The sequence below is a fragment of the Aptenodytes forsteri genome, unplaced genomic scaffold, assembly GCF_000699145.1.
Source record: "Aptenodytes forsteri isolate BGI_AS27 unplaced genomic scaffold, ASM69914v1 Scaffold108, whole genome shotgun sequence".
Classification (NCBI taxonomy): Eukaryota; Metazoa; Chordata; class Aves; order Sphenisciformes; family Spheniscidae; genus Aptenodytes; species Aptenodytes forsteri.
Window position 1 is genome coordinate 6,273,278 of NW_008794448.1, and position 21,405 is coordinate 6,294,682.

Here is a 21,405-nt window from a genome sequence, read left to right on the forward strand (position 1 = left end):
TTTACGCTGAGGGTGGTGAAACACTGGCACAGGTTGCCCAGAGAGGTGGTGGATGCCCCATCCCTGGAAACACTCAAGGTGAGGTTGGACGGGGCTCTGAGCAACCTGATCTAGTTGAAGATGTCCCTGCCCACGGCAGGGGGGTTGGACTAGATGACCTTCAGAGGTCCCTTCCAACCCAAACTATTCTATGATTTAAGGAGTCATGTTGACATGGCGCTGTGAACAAGCTGTGTACGTTGTGTGCCATAAGCTCTCTAACAGAAGTTAAAAGCCAGTTCAGTTCCACTGGTTCTGTGGAGTTGTTCCTGACTTAAATGGTATACCAGTGTGGGAAGATCAACCTTGCTGATCCCTTCTCTCCTTGTTTATTTCCTAACTGTGGGATATCTGTGTAAACTAGGTAGTGCTTGCACTATAAACTAAAAAAAAAAAAAAGTAGAAGTATGATGCAGGTGCTTGTTAGAGCTGTGGTTCACTGGAATTTGAGCTTCCACATTCAGTGCAAGTTTGAGAAAAGCTCAGTGGAAGATAGGTATTCCTTGAATACTACCTATACTACTACCTGACTGACTGATTGATTGATAGGAATTTTCTTCCACGACAGCCCTAAGTTGCCACACATTTGAGTAAATAAAATGAAGTAGTAGCAAGAGGGTTGCAAGCAGGTAGTCATAGAGCAGAACCAGTCAGTCTTAATGATGTTGATTTACCCTGCTCCTTATTAGCAGTAGTTATCCTGGGCTTGTCTAATGTTAATGTCGCTACGCTGCTTTCAGCATCTGAAGTAATTTACATGGTATCCCTGTAAAACATTGCACTGTACTGTTTAAATCCATTTATGTATGATGGCCCTAAGTCTCAACAGTTGAAGGAAGTGGCTTAAATAGAAGAATTGGAGGCTTTTGACGTTTTCGCTTCTCATTGATATGTATGTATCTTCGTACTTTCATGCCTTGCAGAGTGAAAAGCTGTAACTTTCCATTGAATGGGCATCCCCAAATGGACTTTCAGAAACACGAATGCTATAGGTTAGGGATTTCTTTTTTCTCATCCCACTCACTCTCATTTCTGCAAGCCCATTCACTCTGCCAGCCTAGCTAACATAACCAGTAATATGACAGTTTTAACCCTTAGCTATCTGATAAATTCGGTAAACAAAATACTTGTGAAACTATAGCTCTCTCTTGCACTTGAGCACTGCTGTTTGGTCCTGGGTGCTCCAGGAGTTGTTAGGTGGGTATCTGCATTCTTTCCATGGCCATGGACAAAGGAGGGAAACATGCAACAGAATTCCTCAAATGTGCTGGCTGGTATAGTCATATTACAGATACCTGGAAACCGTAATGCTGAGTTCCCAAACCAAAATTTGCTTAAAAAAGATAGATCCTTTTATGAAATAGGGGGTGGGTGGTTCTTATTTGGCTTCTGTTGTCCGAGCCATTCTGGTGGTCATATTTTCATATCCTCAAGCTTATTTCTCTTGACTACAGGGGCAAAAAATGATGAAGTAGACAAAGATTTTCATATAACCAGTTGTTCCCAGGAGGTGGAGCTTTTAGACGAATGCCAAACACTATCCATAATTAATTTGTAGGACCTGACAATATTATCTGTTTGTCAAATTGCTGTATCTTATCTCCTGAGTTATAGAAAAATACTTTAGACAGTGGCCTGCCCAGTGTCCAGCTATTGAGTATTGCAGACTGTTATCAATAAACTTATATTAAAAGCATTGAAGTAAATTAGATCCTGTGGATTGTAGCTATTGTGGGGGGCTCTCAGACCTTCACTGCCTAGGATCTCCAGGCACAGATACTGCCTGCAGTGTTACTAGTAGTAAAATGGCATGAGTCTGCAGTGATGTACAATCAAAGTTAATGACTGTGTTAAGAAAAATAAAGCTGACCCATAGTTTACATTCACTTGTGATACACTCTGCAACAGATTTTTGCTGTTTTTGCAGGAACAGTGTGTTACTTACCAGGGTGTGCAGCCTTGATCCAAATGAGACAGTTGAACCGCTGCTTCACGGGACTGGCAGTGCAAGGTGTACTAGTGTATATGAAAGTCCCCTAAGTTTTCTCCAGCCTGGTAAATACCAGTTATGCTCTTACCAGTATTAAACAGATTCCTTCCTTGGTCCCTCCTTGCTGAAAGCCTTGGTGCATGGTCTACCCAGGGGTAGATGGGCCTGACTGACCACACAGCTGCTCCTCCACCTTAGACCTTTGTGCTTTAGTTTGCTTCTGCTGATTTTTGTCCTGTAGAAGAACATTTTATATGTTCTCTTTCATATTAAACAAATTTTTCATCTTTCTGACCTTCAAAGAGAAATCACCACTCACTTGAGTAGTGTTTGTTAATGTATTTATTTGTGTTAAGATCTGCAAAATTGTTCTTATTGGAACAATTGTTTTTGAAGGTAACCTCTTTATCTCTGAATAGTACTCTGTAACAGGCAACTGGAAAATAGTACTAATGAGAAACAGAAGAAAAGCAGTGTGAAAATTGTGTTATAAATGTTTGCGGCATGTTGTAGTCCGATTCTTTTTTTCAACTGCAAGCAAGCGATTTACTGATGGGTTTCCTTGGTTATTGTATCATTCTACCTGGACAATAAGGCTGTTGACCTGTGAGCATAGAAATAGTCTTTATTTTAAAGTTTTTGTGGAACTATCAAGTTTATTAAAACATAGGATGTCGCTGCAGAAGCATAGGTTTAATTTGCCTTGAACAGCATCATGCCTGTGCCTTCTATAACAGTGATCTCTCCAGCTGCTGCAGCACCTTTCCTCAAAGAATAAAAGTACCGCCTGGGACTTTTTGAACCACAGATTGGAGAGGGGGAAAACACTTAACATCAGACTAGGTCAGTGATGCTGTGCAGACATCTGCATAGGACAGTGGTGAGAGCTAAAATACTGGTATCTTTTAAACTGTCAGTTTCAGTCTTACAAAGCTGATTTCAGTCCTGCACCAAGTTATTTCCTATCTATGGAAAGGATCAGTCAAGCTTGTGCTTTCATTTTCATAACACCCCATCACCACCACCACCACCCAGAGATCCTGCTCACATTGTGGATTTTCAGTACTTAATAACTTCTGACCCACACTGTGAAAATCTAATACTGGCACAGCTGCATTTAGTTCACAAATATTCCTTTCTAATAGCTAGCTTTTTACATTGTCTAAAATGAGAAATTATATGAGAAACTCTCTTACGGCCTTAAGCTGCTACAATAATAGTAGAAATGTGAGAGTACCAATGTAATGGCAAAGACTGGATTTACAGTGAAAGATGGCAGACTCTTGAAGCTGTGACTTCAGCTGGGACAATTATTCCATTTACAGTGAGTGGCTCTGATAAGTAAAGTTTCACTTCTGAAGCCTGTACAAAAATAAGTAAAACCTCGTACCTTTTCATTTTTATGTAACTTGCTTCCTCACGAAAATAAAGATGATATACATAGTACTTGGTGCAATGAAGCAATGTGTAGTGATCAGTAAGAAAATACTGTTGAAGAAACAGCAGTGCAGGCAGAAAGAATTCAGCGATGAGAACAAAGGATAGTATTGGTATGTGGAAATGCACAGGTAACACTTCATATCCTTTCAGCTTTTACATATTTATTTTTCTATTCTTGTATAATCATGGATAGAGAGAGTCACCTAGCTCATCTTGGTGTGGGGGGTTGATACTGATAACTCTTTTTAATACTTTGCAAATCTCCAGGTTTTGGTACAAAACAGTAAGTGCTCAGGAGAGGTCTGGATAAAAAAAATTTCATGTAAGATGCCCCTTATGTATTGTCAAGATCTTGGTATTTATTCTTTGTTGCATGACAGAAGATGAGTAAGGGGAGAGATAAAAGTATACAATGATATCAGCTACGTAGAAAAAATATCTCAGAGAAGATCAGAAAAAGAGAAATATCTTTGCCCTTTTACGTGACTCAAGAAAGGAGGACATTCAGAAAATTCAAATTCATTAAAGGAAACATTTTACTACCAGTCCGTAATTAAAATACAAAACTTACAGCTGCTAGGACTGGACTATACTTAATTGTGAACTGAAGATTTCCCAGTTGCTGCCTTATCAAAATGCTACTTTGGATTTCAGATTCACCCTTTCTCTTCCACCTGTATGCCTACTTCATAATTGCTGAGCCAACATCAAAGGGTCTGCTTGCATGTTTAAACCAACATTACATTTTTTGCAAGTGATTGGGAAAGAAAAGGGTATTATAGCTGGTTAACAAAACTTTTGGATTGAGAAACTTGACTGGCACTGCAGTGACTTAGTTACAAAATTCAACTTCCAAAAATGCCATTATGCAACTGAAGAATGTTTGTTTGTCCACGTATTTCTTGAGTTGTTGTAAGAGTCAGAAAAAATTGCCTGTTTTTCTCTTTTGCAATTTATACTATAAAATTCAGCAATTCCCCAACTGTCCATCTCTTCTTTAGCCATCATTTCTGGAGTTCTTGGCATTGTTCATTTAATAACATGCTATGCTAACTATTGTCACTACCCATTTTTCTTTTTTATTCATGGTTGACCTTTATTCATCTAAAGATCATGGTGATGAAAATACTAGCATTAAAAAGGAGTGACATTCAAAAAGTGTCAACAGGAATGGTCACACTAAAAGGTTTCTCAGGTGTGAGGTCTGAGAAAGCGGCTGAGAGCTTTTAAAAGTGACAATCCATTCTGAAAAGCCAGACTCCAAAAAGCTAGTGTCTCCTCCACCTGATGATCCTGCTCCTGCCTCCCCATCCTTCATGTCATACACACAGTTTAAATTCTGTGTAGTAAGTTGTGTATCTATTTCTTCAGCCCCTGCATGTATTCCCACCTTGATTTTGTTAATTCTCCTAGGAAATACTGCTTCACTATCCATCAAATCACATAAGACAGAAAAGATATGACAGAGCAGGATATGGCTGTAATTAGATTATATATTAGAAAATATCTATTTCAAAACCTTTTTTTCTTACATGCATCTCTGCTGGGAAGGATAGGGACCTATCCCTATCTTCATGTTGCATAGGACAAATTCGTAACAGTCTTTCCAAACCTTAAGTTAATTTACACAGGTTTGGTTTGTATTGTGCTGTTCTCTGAGTTGGTCAGTAGAATAAAAAACAGGCGTGGCTCTTCAAGCTTGTTTGAAATTGGAAATTTTACCTATAGTTTATAATATAGCAGAATATAATGTCAGAGCCTAATTACACACATACTACTTCTACATTCAGAACTGTTTCAGAGATTATTTTGAGCAGGTTCCACCTTCAGTTGAAATCAAGTCATTAAAGGTATCTCTGTTACTGGCATAATAGCCAGGGTACCATGAATACAGGAAAATATAAATTATGCTATTGCTTTGGTACCTGAGCTGAATCAGTTTACGGTTACTGTGCTTTACTCTCCCCACTACCCAGGATTCAAGAGGGCTCATTAGCTTGGACACAGTCCATGGAATATTCTTGTAGTCAGTTTTGACCTGGAGGTAATACGTCTACATTCATCCAGCCAAATCCTCCAGTCAGTGGTAACACTGGACTGTGCAGGGGCACCGAGTGTCTTAGTACACAGTCGGTTTGAACCTGGCTGCAAAAGCATCCTCAGGATGCCTCTGAATACAAACTTACTGTGCAAACAGCAGAGCTATATTTAGGCATCACCTCATCTGAGCAAACTGAGCCTACCGTACCATCCTCAATCTATGTTAAATGATCTCGGGTATCTTTGCTTCTGTGGTTTAGTTTTCCTGCTCAATCAATAATCTGCCTTTGATTAATAGTGTTGACTGTGTAGTCAAGAGCAAAAGCTGGCATCTAAAAATGAACTGCAAATTTTAATGAATTGTGGTAGGGAGTTAAGACATATCTCTAGTGAATGCGTCAAGAGAGGATAAGTCAATTCTAGGTGTTGAGTCAATGTAGACAGGTTAAACACACATTAAATATTGTGTGATTGTTGTCATTGATGTGTGAAGTGCTGCCACTGGTAGAGTTTTGCATGATGATGTGTGTGTTGCATCAATCTAAATAGTCCTACTGTAACACAGGATACAAATATTCCCAACAATATTGTTTCTGCAGTATTGCAGAGATCCCCAATGTCGTAAGGGATAATTCCCAAGAGTTAGCTGTTGGCTGTCTCAAGAGCGTAAACCTGTAAACCAGCCTGTAAACCAGGCTGATTACGCTTAGTGACTGTTACTCATCCATACTGCTTTCCCTTCTAAGTAGCTATCCCCTTCCTAGTCAGGGGCAGATAATCTGCAGGGGATCGAGAAATGTGTATGCTGCCCCTGCATTTGAGTAAAGAGGACTTTGTGACTATTTTACACTGTGTCATCAGTAATAATGTAGAGAATATAAGAAGCAGCTTCCATTGTGTTTGGTGCTGTGATAATGGTATTGAATCTGATTTGGTGAAATCACCAGGCTCAGTGAGAAAGTCCAGCCTTTCTTGCAAGCAGCACCCTTGCCTTCCCTCGGTAACTGGCCATGCCGTTTGCTTCCTATCATGTCTCTCTCTCTCCTGTGTGTGGTACTAAAGTACACAGGTTTTTTGAGCTTTTTTGTCTACAATATATAAAAAGGGAACTAAAAAATGATGAAACTGTAAGTCAAATAAATGTGGTGATGGTGGGAATTGATTCCTTGCTAACCTTTGGAGAGAATGCTTATGCTCAGCCCCACCTGACAGTGTACTTACAGCAGCTCTGTACCTGAGGTCAGCGTTGGGGTTTCCTCTGCAGTTTCATAGCTACAGTGTTGGGTGGGAGGCTGCACTAACAATAGGTGAAAATAACAATAATAGAGCAGTTTGTTGCTGTTATTAGCAGATATCTAAGTGTGTTTTGCTTTTAAATGGCAGCTAGTGAAACCAAATGTTTAGAAAATGGCAAACATGATTTATTAACAACAATTTAAAATTTTTACTTCTTTATGCTATACCTGCATGCAGGTGAGCCACATTTTGCTGAGTCACTGAATGGTGTGCCTCCCAGCAGTAGTGTTTAAGGGTTTCCCATCTGACAAGTGGGAAACCACCGGTACTGTCCAAGGAGAAACGTTGTCCTGCAGCAAGCTAACCTTTGAAACTGGGACACGTGGCACAGCGTGATCTAGTGATCAGAACGGGTGACTGGCAGTGAAGCCTTAGGAAATCTGTATCCTGCTCTACTCATAGTTCCTTGTATGAGGTAGAGTAATTATTCTGTCTTCCTTGTGCTCCATTATGCACTTGTGTAAAATGGAGATGGAATTATGCATTTACTTCATAAGGCTGTTGTGAAATTTAAAGAATGAGGATTAATCTTGCAGTGTGACAAGGATTCCCTGCTCTCCCAGCTTAACTCCTATGTTTGATCCCCATTAAATTATGCAGAATTGTGAATGTGGGTCACTGCAAAACATTTCCAGGAATTTGTATAGAAAAATTCCTTTCTGATGGGAAACTATTAATATTTATTCTTACCTGAAAAGTGGTTCTTTTAAGGTATAACTTGCTGATTTTTAAAATGTAAAACTACCAGTTACAGCATTTTTGGTTGGCTTATTTCACATTTGCAAAGCTCAGGCTTTTTACTGATATGAGGAGTTCAACATCAGCATGATCCTGTGGAGTATGCGTTCTCTGTCCTACTGCTCTGCTTCCCCACCTCTTTTCACTCCGGCTGCTCTGATCCAGAAGTTCCTGCCCTGGTGTGTGAGCACAGTTGTGATTGTGCCGTGATCTGGTTGACAACATGCCCCAACAAACAGATTTTATCAGCACAACAGAAAAAAAAAAAAGGTGCATTGTGATATGAGGGCAGGAGCTTGGTGGTGGAGGGGAAATTCCATAAAATGGCATTGCTGCAGAAACAAAAAAGAACTCATTTACGTGTGGGGAAATAGCTCATATCTCTGGGACTGTCCCAAGGAAAGATAAATGATTACACTCAGCCAAAGTCTTGTACAAGTGTGCTAGTTTTTCACTGATTCACAGATTAGCGTGCAGAAATCAGAGTTAGAACATGCACACTGGAGACGAACATCCGTTTAATTATGGATTATTTTTAATAATTAAAAAAAATCATAGAAAATTAATTATCAGTGTGCTTAGAAGAACTACATGGGAGATACTGGATCCATCCGTGAACAGCTGGTCTTGACTCTTCCATTGATCCATGTGTAGTTTCATACTTCTTTGTGGCTGCACCCTGGCTCCATCAGACTCATTTGCTAAAGTGCTGTGAACACAAAATTGTTTGCATTGTAAGTAAAATGTTAAGGTTTAGGAGAAGCTTGAGAAAGATCTAATTGAACAAAGACTGGGATAGCACGGGAATAATTTAAATGTAACTGATAAATGATGAAAGGGATTGCAAGCAGAACCTATTCAGCAGGTGCTAATGAGCATAAGTTTCTTGGAGAAGGATCTAGTGATCTTCACAACCAGTTGATAAAAATGTGTGTGTAGTTCAGAAAGAAGCATGGATCCTGATGTGCCCTGTCAGAGGAAAAGAAAGTAAGACTGAATGCAATGATAGTTATCTATATAACCCAGTAGTACTTCTAGTACTGGCCTTCTTGTGTGGCCAGTGATTTGTGCAGAACAGCAGCAATTCACAACTTCTTGCTACTCTGCCTCAGCCACATCTTGTCATATGAATTGAAGCAGCCAGTCTAACCATGCTTATTTTCCCTTCTGTGCAAAATGGCATCTTATAATTCCTGTTTTCAGGGAAAATGTTTTTTTTATATTCTCTGCTGTCCAAATTTGAAAGATACTAATATTCATAAAAGGTGATTCTTTCACTAATTTTGTAATCCTCATCTCAAGAAAATGAACAGCATAGGGACTATGTGTGTTGTATATTTTTTAATGTTTTATACAGATTGTCTTTTGAACTGATTATCCAACTGAGCATCTGATGTTTGCTGCCTAAATAATATGGGAACGTTCAAAGGGTGCATCTACATAGAGCTTATTGCATATAGCATATTTGCATTGTGTAGTGGCAGATAATAATTTTTAGATAACTTTTGGAAATACTAGTTTAATAAATTACTGGTGTCTTTTTAAGTGAGAGATCACTACTGCTGTTTTTTTGTTAACAGTATTATGTTCAGTTTCCTCTATGACTAAAACAAGTGTTAACTGTGTGTCTCATGTCTTCCTTTCTTGAGACGCAGCCAGGCGTGGGAGTAGACACGCTTAGGAAACCCCCCACGTAAGTTCTGTAACTCCCTGTAGACCACCCCTGTTAAGCGCCCAAGCCTAAAATGAGAGAAAATGCTCTTTAGTAAAGTTGCATCAGCAAGGGAGTGTGCAGAACAAAATTATTTTTATCTTGTGAAAGCAAAAATAATTTCTATCTTCTGTGTTTTAGTTCTGTAAGTAAAGGTTAATCTTTGTGGTTACTAGAGGAGAGACAGTGTGCTGTTATGCAAGCAGGAGTTTCTAATTTTTTTAATGGTGATTCCCGTTAATTTTATTACGATTTAAACCTGTTTTGAGTTTTTCCATTGCAAAACTGTAGCTAATTTATACCAACCCCTCAATTTTTTCCCAGAAGCACTTCATACTAGAGAACCTCATATGCTAATAATACGTAGGAGAAGAAAGTCCATATGACTAACAGGTACAAAGTGACACTAGTTACAACCTCCAGAAAGACAGACTTCAGGAAGCTGGATCTAAGCCAGTTAAGTTTTTTTACAAAATTGGGAATAGCCCCAATTAACCAATCTATATCTGGAAATCCAGCTGCCTTTGCGTTGAACCATAACTGTAATTAAAAGGTGTTTCCTTTCTTTATTGGGGGTAAACTCCAGCAGTTCAAATACTGGCAGTTCTTTGCAGTACCACTAGTGCAGCTGTGTTCCTGAGACTCTTTTTGACTCACAGTCTGCTTTTAGGAGTTGCTGCTCCTGTTGTCCCATCAGGATGCTCTTGCTGTCAAGTTTTTTATTTTAGACTTTGTGGAATCAGTTTCTGGAGTATTCTTTGAAAAATTTTTGAACTTTTTTCTCCCACATGACTTTCTGTTAACCTTCCCTTAACGTAGCAAAACATTAGGCAAGAAGAGAAAGTATTTTCATTTGGAATTTATAAGGGGTTGCTTAAGTTGCTCATGGTTGATACTTCTTCACTGTTGACTTCTCTACATGAAAATGTGTATGAATGTAGTAGGTACATTCCTAACTTTTACTAAGTTTAATGAACTCAGCTTAACAAACTTGCAGGACTGGGCCAATGCATGAGAGCCAGAAAAAAAAAGTCACTGTAAACAAGTAAAATTGATGACCCAGTTTTTACTGCCCAGATGAGACATTCCAAAAAGAATGTCAATACTGAAAACCCAAACTTCAGTTTTTCGATTTTTAATAACCTCATAATTTAACAATCAAATAAATTATGTGACATAGATGAAAAGATATGTTATTACTTAATATAGTTACTTTGAAAGCTTTCCAGTAACATAAAAATGGTGGCTTTTGTTTGTATCTTTCAACTCCGTGTTCCAGTAAGAATTATGAAATGTATATCCAAAGATTCAGGGCATGCAATGGAGAGAATGCCATTTTTATTTTTACCTGCTGTTTTATAGGCAGAAATTACTGCATTTGGCCTTTTCCTGCTTACATTATGTCCCGTTTCTTTTAACCAGGGAAAAGTAGATTGTATGCATGCAGAGAAATAGCCGATGTCCAGCATGATCTCCTGAAAGCAGGAAGCCAGTTCCGATAGGTACTGTTAGGATCTTGTGCTTTGCATTAGCACTGAGACCCTATGTCTCCATGAAAACAGAGCCTTCAGTCCCTCAGAGTCAATGTTGGTAAAACCACCTTATAGGTCAACAGTTAAAGTTAACATAGAAAATCTTCTGGCCTCCTCTCTCAGATCCTCAGATCCAGATTCATGGCATACTTAATTTGATCCACCTGCAGGTCCTTTGCTGGGAGGGGCAGCCCCACGCTTCCTATCCTCACCACCTCCAGCAATGTGTTCCCATCAGTCATCACCTTTGACTCAGGTCTATCAGTTGTGTGGCTGCAAGCTCAACCCTGCAAAAAAATTTCTTTTGTTGGATCAGTGAGCTCGTGGGTAGTTGTGACATTGTTAGATCTGATGCAACAGGAGTAGTGGGAATGTGCAGCTCGAGAGAGGATTGAGTGGGACCACCCCTTTCCACTGCTACTTGCAGGTAGATCAAACTAAATGCATTGTAAAATTGTACCCAGGAGTTAGAAGAACAATTCTTTCTAGCCCTTGAAACAAAAGATAATGATACCAAATAATGATAAGGATCACAAATAGGAGGGAAAGGGGGGGAAAGAGCAAGAGAAGGAGAAAGGCAATTGGAGGTATTGCAGGGAGAAGAGAGAACACGGAAGAGGGAATAGCTAGAAAAGCAAGAAGAGGGATTAGAGAAAAATCAGGAGATTGTATATTGACAAATAGTGGCAGCAGATGGAGGTAAAAATAAGGAAACACCTTTCCCTGGAGGTTGAGTATACTGTCCTCGGCCTTCAAACGTGACGCTTCAGTCTCAAGAAACAGTTCTTCTCTCCTTCTGGGCAGAATTGAAATGCCATTGCTTTGTGAGCAGTCCACAGTAATAAACTGGATGCCGAAAGCCAGAACTTTTGCCCTCCATGAGCTCTGTCTGGGTGAAGCGGGGAGGGAAAGCCACAGGCGCAAGTGCCTGTCCTGAGAAGCATTTATTGCTGAACAGGCAGAGCCCCAAGAGGCTGGTGAAAAGTCCCTCTGAACAGAAGCTGGCGTAGCAGTGAATTTGCCACCTCAGGATGTTGGTTCATAAGTAGGAGGCTAGTCTGGATGTGGCTTTCATAAACCCTTAATCCTGAGGTCACAGATTTCCTTTTACTGCTGCTTGCTTCTTCCGCACAGGGCAGCCCAGCTCACATGTAGTTCTCCAATGTCGACCATAGGGGGGGCTGGAAAAGCAGTATGGTTTTAGGGCTCGGTCCTCCTCTAATACCAACAAAGGCTTCAGTGCTGAATCATTTCCAGAAGTATTACTTAAATCCCAATGTGATTCAGTTCCCTCAGCTGACTCTGAATTTCTGAAATCTCCATACAACTCTTCCAGAGTTCATTCATGTCATTCAAGCTGCGAGAGCTGGGAGAGGTTTATAATAGCAATGTATGTTTGAGAGCAGCTTCCTACAATGATTTTTTTTTTCTTTGTCATTAGGGAGTTAAATTAGTTATCTGCTTAATTCGTATTGCAGTTAAGAACTGTAGGAAATCAGGGTATGCTAGAAGTCCCACTAGTTGAGACACCGATGTGAAAGTCTTTCCTGTCAGTCTGTTTTTACAGCTAAGAAAATCTTTGGTTTTGCTTTGTTTTCTGCAGCTATTTGATGCTGTCAACTGCCTGGCAAAAGAGAATGCCCGGTTGCTTGTGCTGGGCCGCAAACACATGCTGATTAACTCTTCAAATTGGAAAAGAGGGATTATGAAGGAGATGCAGAATAAGGCAGACTTCTTCTTTGCTGAAAATATGTAAGTTTAAGAAAATGGCTAAATGTAATGGAGATCAACACCTGATTTATATGCATTTTAAATCAGTATAAACTGCTGTAGTTTTTAGTACCATTACTAGTACCTCCAGCTCTGTGTGTGTGAAAGAGAAACATATCCCTTGCTATAATTGCTTCAAAAACCAAAACATATTAAAAGTTGCATTATGAAGAATTTCATCACTTAGAATCATGTTGACATCTGTATGGTTTATTAGGATTTATAACTGTTAAAACCACTGCCAAGACCACAGTGGCCTGAACTTACAGAATACCTGATAGCATCAGCGTACAGTTGTGGTCTGCTGTGTTAGCCCTGCATGGGGGGAGATGAAGTTCGTGCCTGGCCAGTGTTGCTTGATAGCCCAGGAGCGTGGAGAGTCTGGAGCGCTGACTTCCTTGCTGCTCCCAGAAGAGAGTATTTCTGTGAGTGGAAATAGACCCTCTGCCTCTCTAATTTAAGAAGCGCAACCCCCTTGCTCTTGCCCAGTCAAGCCTGTCCTTGTCTCTAAACTAGGTACTTGCCTCTGCCTCAGTGTCCCGTCTCCTTGCCCAGCTTTCCTTATATAATGAGTCTCAGTTTTCCTTCAGTTCCAGCTCCACCTAGTCTCCATCTGAGTTGGGCACTGTTGATCCTTCACCTGTTTGTGCCGTTTCTTCTCTGATCCCAGTTCCCAGAACTTCTGACCAAGTTCCTTGTCCTAACAGCCAGTCCAAGTCTCTTCTGTCTGCCTCCTTCTTTCAGATCTGTTCTCCCTCATCCCCTCTCCAGTTCTGGCTCTTGTTCTCTTTGCTGTTGAATCACATTGCTTGCTTTCCTGCTATCTGAGCACCAACAAAGGGGACTCTGTTACCCCAGGTTGGAAATCCTCACTAATCTTGTGTCTTGTCACTTACTATTACAGTAACCCACAGCAATCAAAAAGTGGTTTCAAGCAAAGTTCAGCTCAGCTTCTCCAGGTATAGGGTATCTCATGCCCACTATAAATGTATTTTTAGAGATTTTTCCCTAAAATTGTTTCAGTTTAATAGCAGCTAATGTTGAATACATTTTCCAAATAATCACAGTACCTTTTGGAAGTATATTTACCCATGTAAAAACAAAGAATCATGGATTTGTGCTGTTGCCTACATTATTATCAGTTTTGATGATTGATTGTATTCCAACAAAGTTTTGGGGGTACCGTTATGAGTTTTAGCAGTTCTGTTCCACACAGCACTGTTATGTGGCAAAAGATTATATTGTTGTATTACCAGATTGTGATAGGAGGGAAGAATGCTCTGTGTAGCATGAAATTAATTTTTATTGCATTCTAACTCTTGGTGCCCTGTGGTAAGCAGAAGTTCTTTTATTTTACCAAGGAACTAGAGTAGTGATGGGACTTTTCAGTGTTGCTGATGGATAAATCTCAGATCAGCATTTGATTCATTTCCTGCAACCACTTACTGCCTTGTGAATGATGTCTGTCTTTTCCATTTGTTTTGTTAAGCTCTGAAGATGATGCCTTCTTGTTATATGCCACTCTTCAATCAGGCAAGCATTGCAAGTTTGTTACTAGAGACTTCCTCCGGGATCACAAGGCTTGTCTTGCCGACAGTCTGACGCGTCATCTGTTCCGTAAGTGGCAGCGTGGACACCAAATAGTGTTCTCCCCCTCTGTAGAAGGAAAGCGTATAAATTTTTTGGTAAGTTTTCTGCTGCAATCAGAAACCACACAGAGCATATTCATTAAAGACAGACAATTTCAAACTCTGGAAGCAAAAAGATTCTTGTTGGAGTCTAAGAAATTGATTTGTACCAATAGGCTCAGAACTCCCATGCTTACTGAAAATTCACTGTATTCTCAAAGCATGCCACAAACATGAAACTGTCAAGAAGACAAGAAATGCTGCCTAAATGTTTAAAATGTAAATGCATGTTTGTGTATACAAATCTTTCCGTTGCTGTAAAACATAATTGCCAGTATTTTTTCATTTATTTTAAACTTTGAAATACTTTATTCTCCTCTGTAGCACTATTATAAAATATCATGCTTCTAGTTGAACAATAGAATTTCTTTCATCTTAAAGAAGGAGGAAAATACAGGTATTTCGGTATTCACTGTAATATTAGCCTAACATATGTATAAAGTTTCATGAAGGAAAGCCCAGAACAGTCAGGTTTATAGTCAGTATTCAGCTGCAGAAATTACAGTCTTCCGAGCATAGTATCATCTTATAGCAGAATACTACTGTTATTGTCTAGGAGACATGCATCCTTGTGAGCCATGAACAGTACATCAACAGGAGTGCAGCTGTTTTAAGAGTTTTCTAGGGAAAAAGTCATCATGTGACATTCCGTATCACGCAGTTTTTTGTTATCTGGTTTGTCTGCATTGTTATTGCCTACTTAAAGGAATACTGCACCTATGCAGATTCATTTTCTTGCTGCTCTGGTTAAAATTGTAAAATACTCCTCATCATTACAAACAGACCTTAGAGATACAGGCTTATAAGAACGACAGCCTTTCATTCAGTGTTGCCATATATACATGTCTTTTTATGGAACCAAATACTGAATGTAGGGTTACCTGAGTAACGCTGCTTTAGCTACACCTTGTTTCTTTCTTTTGTATGAAAGGGCTAGTAATTTTCACGTCTTAATTCCCATACAAGTGATTTGGATGATTGATACTCCCAGTCATAGCTGTTTTCTAGGTCATTCTGGAAGCTGTCACGGGAAAGTAGACTTCCAAGATGATACATACAGAGTGACAGCGTGTTCTGAGAACCATAATTGCCAACCAGTAATGTTTCTTTTGTATTTGTGTTATATATTGTTATATATGTGTTGAGTTAGTATACCTGTAACATAATAGACCAGAAAAATAGTTTATTATATTTGTTCAACTAGACGCTCTTGAAAGTGTTAGTGATAAACCCTTTTCTTACATCCTCCTCAGCACAGAGCAAGTCAGTTCTGTAAGGAGGTACACTGGAAGAACAAACACAAGATGTCATTAATGTCATTAAATCCTATCAGTTCAAGCCTATAAACTCCACATCCTGAGTTAATTCCCATATGATTTCATTTAACTGAACAGAAAAACAATCATTTTGCTATTTCTAGAAATTGAATGCATTATGTTCAAATCATTATTATCTGGTGGAGATTGAAGACAGAATTTTAACCATTTATAATGACTCCTAGACAACAAAATACTAAAAGATGTTTTAGTTTTTCCTCCAGTACTAAAATTTAGAATTTGTTTGGTGTAAGGAAATAAATGAGAGTTGTTACAGAGATGAATCTATGGAGATTTCTAAGGTAAGCGTTGGAAGTTATAACTCCTATAACTGGTATTTTAGTAATATATTGTGTAAAGTCTAAAAAAATGTTTTTATTTGTTTTTATCCACCAGCCTGCTTTCTGTTATGACTGTGTGGTACAGACTACAGGCGATACATGGCATATCCCCTATAAAGACACTTTTGAGGAAAAATATTCCTATCGAGTACCAAGAAAATGGCTCTGCATTCAACAGAAATGAAGAAGAATATAATTGCACAAGCTGAAGCTGCTTGTTTGGTTGGTTTTTTAATCACTGTTGCTGACTAGGAGAACTCAGCAGTACAATTATGGGATTAATGTGTGAGGCCTATAACTAAAGAAAATTCAGTAACTGCATTTTGTCAAAATCATTCCTGCAGTAAATCAGTTAACATCAATGGTGGTCCAGCAGGGATGAATTAGGTCCATTATTTCCATCTTTACAGGCGATTTCTGTAGCCTCTCAATGTGATTTGAATTAAAACTTGTTTTTCCCTCTTGGAATTTCAGGTTGTATTTTTTTCATCTTTTTTTTGCTCAAGCTTTTCATCTACACTGAAATTCATAAACTCTGTACTTCAAAGACATTAAGCAGAACTTCCAAAATACCTTCAAAATGGGCACGGCTGACCTCGTCGCACAGTGTCTACAGCCAATAAATGGAGCTAACAGGGCCAAATGGTATGTTTACCGTTTGCCAGACACACATAGCCCTAATACTTCCTCACACTTCACTAGAATTCATTTGATCACATAGAATGCAAAAGATTTGTTGTAGCAACATCTATTAAGATTTTGATTGGAAGAACTAGGAAACGACCGGTGGGATATCGTGTGGCTCTTTCACACTCTTAAATTTGCTGCTTCTGACAGGACTTCATGTCACTGGAATAGTTTGCTTATGGAAATGCATGAATTTCTAAACAAAAAATGATCATAACTAGAAATTCTTACAGGCAGTAATAGGACAAAACTGAATTTTGTACAGGTATTTTTTATAAAACCTATCCCAAGTTATAAATAAAGCAAGAAAAACAGTGTGTATTACAGGAAAAGTGTTCTAAGTTATTATTTGTAAGTGTTTGTATGGTAAACGTGTTCATTTATTGCACTTACCACTTCAATGCAAACTTTTCTCCCCAAAAAACCATGGAAATGCCACATTAATCTCAGATGAAAGATCATGTTTTTGTCACATCTGTCTTGCACACTGAAAAATCCTCTGTTTGAAACTGAGCTGAATCATACAGATCTTTTTGTATAGTATTTGCAGTTCTGAGCTTTTGCAGTGTCCCATGACAAGCTCCCTTGAGTCTCTTAGCGTTCAAGCATGTTCCCTGCTATTTTTTTTTTCACATCAGAGAGCTATCCTGACACTTTTTCTACTCCTGGTTTGTAAACCAGCAGATGTGACTTGCATGCAGTCATGTCCTTCAGGTACTGTGCAGAAAGTGTAGAGGAGCTGGATACCTCTTAAGGTAACCTAGAACCTTGGTTTTAAATTCATCATGTTGTTGGTAGCATTCATCACAGACCCATTTTCTGACAGAACATGCCAGCTCCTATACGTCACCTCCTTTCTGGAGTCTGCCAGGGAAAGCAGAGTGATTGGATCTTGTCCTCTTGCTCCTCAACCCGATTTCCTTCTTGGAAAAGAGGGATTATGAAGGAGATGCAGAATAAGGCAGACTTCTTCTTTGCTGAAAATATGTAAGTTTAAGAAAATGGCTAAATGTAATGGAGATCAACACCTGATTTATATGCATTTTAAATCAGTATAAACTGCTGTAGTTTTTAGTACCATTACTAGTACCTCCAGCTCTGTGTGTGTGAAAGAGAAACATATCCCTTGCTATAATTGCTTCAAAAACCAAAACATATTAAAAGTTGCATTATGAAGAATTTCATCACTTAGAATCATGTTGACATCTGTATGGTTTATTAGGATTTATAACTGTTAAAACCACTGCCAAGACCACAGTGGCCTGAACTTACAGAATACCTGATAGCATCAGCGTACAGTTGTGGTCTGCTGTGTTAGCCCTGCATGGGGGGAGATGAAGTTCGTGCCTGGCCAGTGTTGCTTGATAGCCCAGGAGCGTGGAGAGTCTGGAGCGCTGACTTCCTTGCTGCTCCCAGAAGAGAGTATTTCTGTGAGTGGAAATAGACCCTCTGCCTCTCTAATTTAAGAAGCGCAACCCCCTTGCTCTTGCCCAGTCAAGCCTGTCCTTGTCTCTAAACTAGGTACTTGCCTCTGCCTCAGTGTCCCGTCTCCTTGCCCAGCTTTCCTTATATAATGAGTCTCAGTTTTCCTTCAGTTCCAGCTCCACCTAGTCTCCATCTGAGTTGGGCACTGTTGATCCTTCACCTGTTTGTGCCGTTTCTTCTCTGATCCCAGTTCCCAGAACTTCTGACCAAGTTCCTTGTCCTAACAGCCAGTCCAAGTCTCTTCTGTCTGCCTCCTTCTTTCAGATCTGTTCTCCCTCATCCCCTCTCCAGTTCTGGCTCTTGTTCTCTTTGCTGTTGAATCACATTGCTTGCTTTCCTGCTATCTGAGCACCAACAAAGGGGACTCTGTTACCCCAGGTTGGAAATCCTCACTAATCTTGTGTCTTGTCACTTACTATTACAGTAACCCACAGCAATCAAAAAGTGGTTTCAAGCAAAGTTCAGCTCAGCTTCTCCAGGTATAGGGTATCTCATGCCCACTATAAATGTATTTTTAGAGATTTTTCCCTAAAATTGTTTCAGTTTAATAGCAGCTAATGTTGAATACATTTTCCAAATAATCACAGTACCTTTTGGAAGTATATTTACCCATGTAAAAACAAAGAATCATGGATTTGTGCTGTTGCCTACATTATTATCAGTTTTGATGATTGATTGTATTCCAACAAAGTTTTGGGGGTACCGTTATGAGTTTTAGCAGTTCTGTTCCACACAGCACTGTTATGTGGCAAAAGATTATATTGTTGTATTACCAGATTGTGATAGGAGGGAAGAATGCTCTGTGTAGCATGAAATTAATTTTTATTGCATTCTAACTCTTGGTGCCCTGTGGTAAGCAGAAGTTCTTTTATTTTACCAAGGAACTAGAGTAGTGATGGGACTTTTCAGTGTTGCTGATGGATAAATCTCAGATCAGCATTTGATTCATTTCCTGCAACCACTTACTGCCTTGTGAATGATGTCTGTCTTTTCCATTTGTTTTGTTAAGCTCTGAAGATGATGCCTTCTTGTTATATGCCACTCTTCAATCAGGCAAGCATTGCAAGTTTGTTACTAGAGACTTCCTCCGGGATCACAAGGCTTGTCTTGCCGACAGTCTGACGCGTCATCTGTTCCGTAAGTGGCAGCGTGGACACCAAATAGTGTTCTCCCCCTCTGTAGAAGGAAAGCGTATAAATTTTTTGGTAAGTTTTCTGCTGCAATCAGAAACCACACAGAGCATATTCATTAAAGACAGACAATTTCAAACTCTGGAAGCAAAAAGATTCTTGTTGGAGTCTAAGAAATTGATTTGTACCAATAGGCTCAGAACTCCCATGCTTACTGAAAATTCACTGTATTCTCAAAGCATGCCACAAACATGAAACTGTCAAGAAGACAAGAAATGCTGCCTAAATGTTTAAAATGTAAATGCATGTTTGTGTATACAAATCTTTCCGTTGCTGTAAAACATAATTGCCAGTATTTTTTCATTTATTTTAAACTTTGAAATACTTTATTCTCCTCTGTAGCACTATTATAAAATATCATGCTTCTAGTTGAACAATAGAATTTCTTTCATCTTAAAGAAGGAGGAAAATACAGGTATTTCGGTATTCACTGTAATATTAGCCTAACATATGTATAAAGTTTCATGAAGGAAAGCCCAGAACAGTCAGGTTTATAGTCAGTATTCAGCTGCAGAAATTACAGTCTTCCGAGCATAGTATCATCTTATAGCAGAATACTACTGTTATTGTCTAGGAGACATGCATCCTTGTGAGCCATGAACAGTACATCAACAGGAGTGCAGCTGTTTTAAGAGTTTTCTAGGGAAAAAGTCATCATGTGACATTCCGTATCACGCAGTTTTTTGTTATCTGGTTTGTCTGCATTGTTATTGCCTACTTAAAGGAATACTGCACCTATGCAGATTCATTTTCTTGCTGCTCTGGTTAAAATTGTAAAATACTCCTCATCATTACAAACAGACCTTAGAGATACAGGCTTATAAGAACGACAGCCTTTCATTCAGTGTTGCCATATATACATGTCTTTTTATGGAACCAAATACTGAATGTAGGGTTACCTGAGTAACGCTGCTTTAGCTACACCTTGTTTCTTTCTTTTGTATGAAAGGGCTAGTAATTTTCACGTCTTAATTCCCATACAAGTGATTTGGATGATTGATACTCCCAGTCATAGCTGTTTTCTAGGTCATTCTGGAAGCTGTCACGGGAAAGTAGACTTCCAAGATGATACATACAGAGTGACAGCGTGTTCTGAGAACCATAATTGCCAACCAGTAATGTTTCTTTTGTATTTGTGTTATATATTGTTATATATGTGTTGAGTTAGTATACCTGTAACATAATAGACCAGAAAAATAGTTTATTATATTTGTTCAACTAGACGCTCTTGAAAGTGTTAGTGATAAACCCTTTTCTTACATCCTCCTCAGCACAGAGCAAGTCAGTTCTGTAAGGAGGTACACTGGAAGAACAAACACAAGATGTCATTAATGTCATTAAATCCTATCAGTTCAAGCCTATAAACTCCACATCCTGAGTTAATTCCCATATGATTTCATTTAACTGAACAGAAAAACAATCATTTTGCTATTTCTAGAAATTGAATGCATTATGTTCAAATCATTATTATCTGGTGGAGATTGAAGACAGAATTTTAACCATTTATAATGACTCCTAGACAACAAAATACTAAAAGATGTTTTAGTTTTTCCTCCAGTACTAAAATTTAGAATTTGTTTGGTGTAAGGAAATAAATGAGAGTTGTTACAGAGATGAATCTATGGAGATTTCTAAGGTAAGCGTTGGAAGTTATAACTCCTATAACTGGTATTTTAGTAATATATTGTGTAAAGTCTAAAAAAATGTTTTTATCTGTCTTTATCCAACAGCCTGCTTTCTGTTATGACTGTGTGGTACAGACTACAGGCGATACATGGCATATCCCCTATAAAGACACTTTTGAGGAAAAATATTCCTATCGAGTACCAAGAAAATGGCTCTGCATTCAACAGAAATGAAGAAGAATATAATTGCACAAGCTGAAGCTGCTTGTTTGGTTGGTTTTTTAATCACTGTTGCTGACTAGGAGAACTCAGCAGTACAATTATGGGATTAATGTGTGAGGCCTATAACTAAAGAAAATTCAGTAACTGCATTTTGTCAAAATCATTCCTGCAGTAAATCAGTTAACATCAATGGTGGTCCAGCAGGGATGAATTAGGTCCATTATTTCCATCTTTACAGGCGATTTCTGTAGCCTCTCAATGTGATTTGAATTAAAACTTGTTTTTCCCTCTTGGA

At 38.9% G+C, this 21,405-nt stretch overlaps 2 protein-coding genes across 2 annotated transcripts in view; both read left to right on the forward strand.

The window, feature by feature from the left end:
• KIAA0391 (KIAA0391 ortholog) overlaps positions 1-16,368 on the forward strand; it is a 55,942-nt gene extending 39,574 nt beyond the window's left edge. The window contains exons 6-8 of the mRNA XM_009290386.2: positions 12,390-12,538; positions 14,046-14,241; positions 15,957-16,368. Of these exons, the coding sequence (XP_009288661.1) occupies positions 12,390-12,538; positions 14,046-14,241; positions 15,957-16,085 (474 nt within the window). The 3' untranslated portion in view covers positions 16,086-16,368. The remainder of the gene's footprint in view (positions 1-12,389; positions 12,539-14,045; positions 14,242-15,956) is intronic.
• A 1,150-nt stretch (positions 16,369-17,518) lies between these two features.
• On the forward strand, positions 17,519-21,405 carry LOC103908071 (mitochondrial ribonuclease P protein 3-like). The gene is made up of 3 exons (XM_009290388.2): positions 17,519-17,575; positions 19,083-19,278; positions 20,994-21,405. Exons 1-3 carry the CDS (start codon positions 17,529-17,531, stop codon positions 21,120-21,122), a joined length of 372 nt encoding a protein of 123 aa, XP_009288663.1. The 5' UTR covers positions 17,519-17,528; the 3' UTR covers positions 21,123-21,405.

What these genes read in the sequence shown, in the direction of transcription:
- LOC103908071 (XM_009290388.2), top strand. Translation starts at nt 17,529, where the DNA reads ATGAAGGAGATGCAGAATAAGGCAGACTTCTTCTTTGCTGAAAATAT. An exon ending in TTCTTCTTTGCTGAAAATAT is followed by an intron (nt 17,576 to 19,082) that starts GTAAGTTTAAGA and finishes TGTTTTGTTAAG; the next exon opens with CTCTGAAGATGATGCCTTCT. An exon ending in GAAAGCGTATAAATTTTTTG is followed by an intron (nt 19,279 to 20,993) that starts GTAAGTTTTCTG and finishes TTTATCCAACAG; the next exon opens with CCTGCTTTCTGTTATGACTG.